Source organism: Larus michahellis, chromosome 18 (assembly GCF_964199755.1).
Source record: "Larus michahellis chromosome 18, bLarMic1.1, whole genome shotgun sequence".
NCBI lineage: Eukaryota > Metazoa > Chordata > Aves > Charadriiformes > Laridae > Larus > Larus michahellis.
Genome location: NC_133913.1, coordinates 7,248,520 through 7,254,622, shown reverse-complemented (window position 1 = coordinate 7,254,622; position 6,103 = coordinate 7,248,520). Strand labels below are relative to the sequence as shown.

At 53.4% G+C, this 6,103-nt stretch overlaps 2 protein-coding genes across 2 annotated transcripts; one reads left to right on the top strand and one right to left on the bottom strand.

The window, feature by feature from the left end:
* Positions 1-1,591: 1,591 nt before the first annotated feature.
* Positions 1,592-2,438, top strand: LOC141732552 (feather keratin Cos1-1/Cos1-3/Cos2-1-like). The gene is made up of 2 exons (XM_074561715.1): positions 1,592-1,652; positions 2,122-2,438. Exon 2 carries the CDS (start codon positions 2,124-2,126, stop codon positions 2,436-2,438), a length of 315 nt encoding a protein of 104 aa, XP_074417816.1. The 5' UTR covers positions 1,592-1,652; positions 2,122-2,123.
* Positions 2,439-3,128: 690 nt separating this feature from the next.
* LOC141732612 (uncharacterized) lies at positions 3,129-5,622 on the bottom strand. Its single transcript, XM_074561881.1, has 4 exons — positions 5,574-5,622; positions 4,405-4,685; positions 3,707-3,755; positions 3,129-3,355 (listed from the first exon to the last, which is right to left on the bottom strand). The coding sequence occupies exons 1-4, from the start codon at positions 5,620-5,622 to the stop codon at positions 3,129-3,131; spliced, it is 606 nt and encodes a 201-aa protein (XP_074417982.1).
* Between the last annotated feature and the right edge of the window lie 481 nt (positions 5,623-6,103).

The following is a 6,103-nucleotide window of genomic DNA, read 5'->3' as shown; positions in this document are numbered from 1 at the left end:
GAGCAGAGGAAACTGGGGAGGACTCCAGGGACACTGTCCAAGCGTGCAGGGATGAGGTTAGGAAAGGCAAAGGCCAAGTGGAACTGACTCTGGCAACAGATGTCAAAGGCAACAAGAAGGCCTTCTCTAAGGACACAGGTGACAAAAGGAAGGCTAGATGAACTGTAGTCCCCCTGCTGAATGAGTGGGCCTTCTCTGATGCTGCGCAGCCTGGCAACACAGGACATGGAAAGGCTGAGGTGCGGAATGCCTTCTTTGCCTCAGACTTTACAAGCCAAGATCAGTCTTGAGGGATCCTATGTCCTTGAGACCAGGAACTCTGGCATAGAGTCCAGTTGGAGGCCTGTAACTAGCAGATGTTCCTCAGGGGTCAGTGCTGGGCCCAGTCTTGTTCAATGTATCCATCAACGACCTGGATGAGGGGACAGAGTATACCCTCAGCAAGTTTGGTGATGATACAAAACTGGGAGGACTGGCTGACACAGCAGAAGGCTGTGGTGCCATACAGCGAGAAACGGACAAGCTGGAGACTTGGGTGGAGAGGAACCTAATAAAGTTCAACAAGGGCTAGCGTAGGGTCCTACACCAAGGGAGGAATAACAGGATAGGGTCTGATCTGCTGGAAAGTGGCTCTGTAGAGAGAGACCTGGGAGTCCTGGTGGACAGCAAGTTGACTGTCAGGCCGCAATGTGTCCTTGTGGCCAAGAGGGCCAGTGTTCTCCTGGGTACATTAAGAAGGGTGTGGTCAGCAGGTCGAGGGAGGTCATCACAGAATCACAGAATGATGGGGGTTGGAAAGGACCTCTGGAAATCATCTAGTCCAACCCCCCTATCAGACCAGATTCACCTAGAGCAGGTTGCACAGGAACGCATCCAGATGGGTTTTGAAGGCCTCCAGAGACGGAGACTCCACCACCTCTCTGGGCAGCCTGTTCCAGTGCTCTGCCACCCTCAAAGTAAAGAAGTTCCTCCTCCAGATGCAGCCTCGGCAGGGCAGAATAATATCCCGGTGCTGGTAGAGGGCCCACATAACTTTGATTTTCAGCAGCATTGAAATAATGGGGGAAATAACTTTTACAGCTCTTTAATACCCATAGCTTGGGGAAGGCTGCTTAGTTTCCTGAGTAAAAGATTAAAAGAATCCATGAAACCCAGCCCACCTGCACCCTACAAGTGACCACGTGAATGAGTTGGGAGGGAAAGAAAGACAAGGCACGTCCAAGGATTGAAGGGTTGGGAGTAGTTTGGCCCCTTCCTGTCAATGCAGCCACAGACCACCCCACCAGTGTGCCCCAGGCCAACATCACTTGCCCGCACTGCACCCATCCAGCACTTGAGCTGAAGCTTCTGCTATCGATGACACATTCCTGCCCCAGAAATCATGGGGTCTCACAATCCCAGCACTCAGAAGAAGCCTCCGTGAGGGATGGTGGACAGCATAAGCCAGGAAATGAGAAGGTGGCATTGGAAAAATAGCTACCCAGCCCATGTCATTAGCTGGGATGTTTTCTGTTCACCATGAGCAGCTTAGACAATTGCCACTGCCATAGAACCTACCTCTGGGCCCAGGGCAGGTCAGGGCCACCATAAAAGCCAGCCCAACTCCTTGTTCTCCCATCCACTTCTCTCTCCTCCTCCTCCTTGGGAACCAGGTCAGTCTGAAACCCATTCCCTGAGTTGTTTTCTGCTCATGCAGGTGTGTACTCCTCCCTCCTATAGCGGGCTGTGGTGCTGCTCTCCATGAGAAGGGGAAGAAGGGTGAAGATCTGAGTCAGAGAGTGTCTGGGACTTGGTTGAGGGAGCTGTTCTCTTAAGAGATAGGCAGCAGCCTCCTTGGGCCTGGAGACACTTTGCATTATCTTGAAAGAGGACTTGGCACTTGGCTGAGGTTGCCCTTCACTGCAAAGATTGGCAGCAGCCTGGTTGGGCCTGGGTGATCCTCACAGTACTGTGTCTGGTAACCCTTTTGCCTCACCGCACAGTTTCTAGCTCCTGGCTCAGCAGGTGCCTTCGACACGCTTGTGGTGGAGTGACAGACTCCTGGCAGACTGTTCCTCACATGTGCATGTGCTCTACTGCCTCTCTGCCCTCTCTCACAGGTGCGTCTGCAGCAGACAAGAGTCATGTCCTGCTATGACCAGTGTCAGCCCTGCCAACCCTGCCGGCCCTGTGGCCCGACCCCACTGGCCAACAGCTGCAATGAGCCCTGTGTCAGGCAGTGCCAGAACTCCACTGTCGTCATCCAGCCCTCCCCTGTGGTGGTGACCCTGCCTGGCCCCATCCTCAGCTCCTTCCCGCAGAACACCGTTGTGGGATCCTCCACCTCTGCTGCCGTTGGCAGCATCCTCAGCTGTGATGGAGTGCCCATCACCTCTGGGTGCTGTGACCTCTCTGGCATTTCCAGCCGCTACTATGGCAGAAGGTGCCCCCCCTGCTAAATGCGCTGGTGACAGCCCTAACAATGACCCCCAGGAATCTTGAAGCTGTTGCCTCCGTGAGGACAGAGCACCTGACCATCGATTTCAGAGAGGCTGAGCATCCAGTGCTGCCCTTCCAAGGGAGGAAGACTGCTGGGTTTCTCTGAAAATGTGGCCAAAGTCTAACTTCCCTGCCTTATTTTCTCTCCCTTCTCCTTGTCTTCTGTTTTTTGGGATTGTAAGACCTGCAAAGCCACCATGGGGTATTTGCTGGCCCCTCTGCCTCTGTGGGACAGGCCTGTGGGATCTCAACTGCGGGCCATGGGCACAGGCTTTCAGCAGCTGCTGATCCTCTCCCTGCTCTGGCCAACTCCTCTACAAGTGAATTTCTTTCCCACTTCAGGGTCATTAAAGTTTTCTGCATGCTAACCTCTGCTTCCATGTCATCCTTTTCATGGTGGACCTTGTCTTGTATTGCCAAGGAAGAAAGGCATTGCCTTGAGTAGCAGAGGATAAGGTGAGGGCACAAACAGAACAGGAAGCAAAGGGTGGCCTACAGAGCAATGGGTTCCTTCCAGTCACTGTCCCTTGGAGCTGAGGAAGATATACTCATCTCCTCCACAGCCAGTGGGCATCAGGCCCTGTACTCCAGCATCTCTGCTCACATACTATCCCCTGGTGTCAGAGCATATCCAGCAATAGGGAGACTGATCACTGCTTTCCCTTGGAGAGTGCTCCCCAGTGCTGCTGGAGGCTCTGAGAGGCCAGCAGCTCACAGTCCTGTGCAGAAGGGGATTCCTCCTGCTCTGGAGAGCCCTGTGGCAGGAAATGAAGCTCAGTCAGAAGGTGGCCCCAGAGGATGCAGGAGTAAAGATGGTGTGAGAAAAAGCCTTCAGAACGACCCCTGACTTTCTCATCCTCATTCTCCCACTTGTCCCCTGAATGAGGGAGCATGGTCTGCACCCAAGGGCAAAGGTAGTAAGGGCAGGACACCTATACACCCTCTACTCCCTCTGTTCCCTGCACAGTCCAGCAGTTACACGGATGTGCAGGGCTAAGGGGACTCACAGGTTGATGTTGAAATCAGCATGGCCAGGCAACACACCAGGGCATTCATTCCTCTCACACACACCCAGCTCCCATCAGACAGGGCACCCCAAGGGCAGCAACCAGTGCCAAAGCCCCCATGGTTGGTCTGGGGTGCCTGGCCTGGGGTGCCTGGCCTTCTTCTAGGCATGAAGTATCTTTCCCCAAGGCCAGTTCTTCTCCTGGTAGGGCCTGTTGCTCACCTCTGCTTGGCGGGTTTTCCACCTCCCCAGCTTTGTAAACCTGGTCCAACTGCAGAAGAAATGGTGCAGGGCTGCGGGAAGCCTATGAGGTATTGCATGAGAAGGGCTCCAAGGATGGGCAGAGTGCACTGGGGAGAGCAGGTCCTCCAGATCCCAGCACATGACCATGCAACAATTGGAGGGTCCACAACGTGGTTCTGAGTATTTTCAAAAATTCTTGTAATCATGTAATTCCAGGAAGGAGCAAGAGGGAAATAACACAATGGAACCAGTTTTAAGGTGTCTCTATCTCAAGAGAAGACAAACCAAATTGGTGTCGGGGATGATGAATGTGCCTGCAGTTATTAATAGTGGTCAAAATTAATAAATCACTAACCTGTATGTGCAATGGCTCACATGTGTGCTGCTTGTGTTTTACCAGACTTCCAATGCATTGGCTACAGGAAGACTGTGCCTTCATTTAGTGTGCTATGGGAATGCTTGAGGCCATCGTTGCATAAATTGATGTGTGGAATGGACAGAAAACATTCCATCACAGGATCTTGTCCTGCAGACCCCTGGGTGTACAGGGGGAGCAGCGCTGCCAGGGCACACCTGAGGGCCCCTTCCCCCACCCTCAGCCTTGCACAGACACATCCCCTCCTTCCCCTGGGTTCTTGCACAGCAAAGGAAGCTCCCTGCACCGGGGTGTCACGCACTGCACAGAGGTACAAGGCACTGTCAGAGAGCCCGACTTCCTCCAGCTGCAGGAGGCTGTATTTCTCAGTGGTGTTCAGCACGGTGGTGAGACGGCCATTGGGCTTGTGGCCAGCAGTTGCCTGATAGGAGACCAGCTGGGGACCTTGGCCTTTCCTCTGCTGGTACCAGAGCAAGCCATTAAAGTCGAAAGTCTGGTATGTGCAGGTTGTTTGGAAGGTGTCTCCCTGCTTCACTGTGACGTGTCCTTCTTGCTGGGTGACAGTGATCTGTCCCATGGTGCCTGGAAGAAAGTGAAGGTCAGCAGCTTGGCAGGGAAAGGCTCTGGGAAGCAAACCAGGAGTGGATAAAAAACCCTGGTTGTGAAGCTTCCCTCCCTTTCCCTTACCGTGCGGGAATATTCTGAGGCCTGGGGACAGCATGATAGGGAGGAGATTTGGGCAGCACCTTGGAGTTCTCAGCCCAGCATGGACCCTGTGAGAGTTGTACTGTGTCCCTGCTCCTCCTCCCTGCTCCTGTTCCTACTACATAGAGGAGCAGAGAAAAGCCTGTCAGGCCTGATCTTCATGTGCTGGGACCAGCAACCCTCCAGCAGGTAAAGGGGCCCATGCAGCTACGGCAAAAAGATTCACCCTGCTTCCCCATCCATCCCATCTCCGAGGGCTCCCAGCTCCCTGAGTATATACAATGGTGAGCTTGAAAGAGGGATCCCTGGCTGTGTCAACATCCAGGAGAAAAGTGGAAGCCACGGCAGACATGTGCCAGCCAGGAGGCAGAATGGGACACCCAGTTAAAGTCAGTGGGATGACAGCTTTAAAGTCCCTGTAAGAGCTTTGACAGGATCTACTGATTTGCACTGGAAAGGGAGACATGTGAGAGTGAGAGAGAGCGCTGAGATCTCCTGCGGTGAGAGCAGGTGGATCAGAAGAGAGAGGCAGAGAGAAAGGCATTGAAGGTGAGAGAAGAGCAGCAGAAGAGGTCTGAGGTATCTCTTCTCTCTCCTTTCAAACAGTAAGAGCATCTTGAGAAAAATGGTGCAAAACCACAATGTGAGCTGGTATTTCACAGTGTTTTCCTGTAATTCAAGGGTAGTTCTCTGCATGATCCTGATCAGGCTGGCAAGGGTTTCCTTGGGGGAAGAAGGATGTGTTTATAGAAAGCCAGGACTTACCCAGCAGTTGCCCCAGGAAGGCCGTGAGGATGAGAGATCCGAGGTGCATGTCGACATCAACCCGCCTCTTTGTGGAGTGAGAGAGAGTCAGAAAACCCCCTCCCAGCCCCGAGATAACAGAGCTGCCGGAAACAACGCTGTTGGGGGAGCCAAGGAAGCAGCGGGGAAGAGCAGAGGTCTGTTCTTCCTGTGCCTCAGATGCTGCTTCTGGGTTTCTCCCTCCTCCAGCAGCAACACCTGTGGCTCCCTCAGCCAGTGGCATTCTCAGCATTTCCCCATGAAGAGCCCCTGTGGGCTCTGGGGGCCCCAATTGTGGGAAGGGGCTGTTCCCAGTGAGCTCACAGTGGAGTCACCTCCCAGCTAGAATTCCCTGCTCTTCTGCACTCCCACTGCTTGGCCACTTATAAGGTCAGGGATTTCTTCCCCAATGAGGCTTAATATCTTCTGCTGTGCTCCCCAGCTCTCTTGGGACACTGCTATTTCCTTTGGGAACAGAATTCTCTTCTGTTTCTCTCACTTCTCCCCTTTCT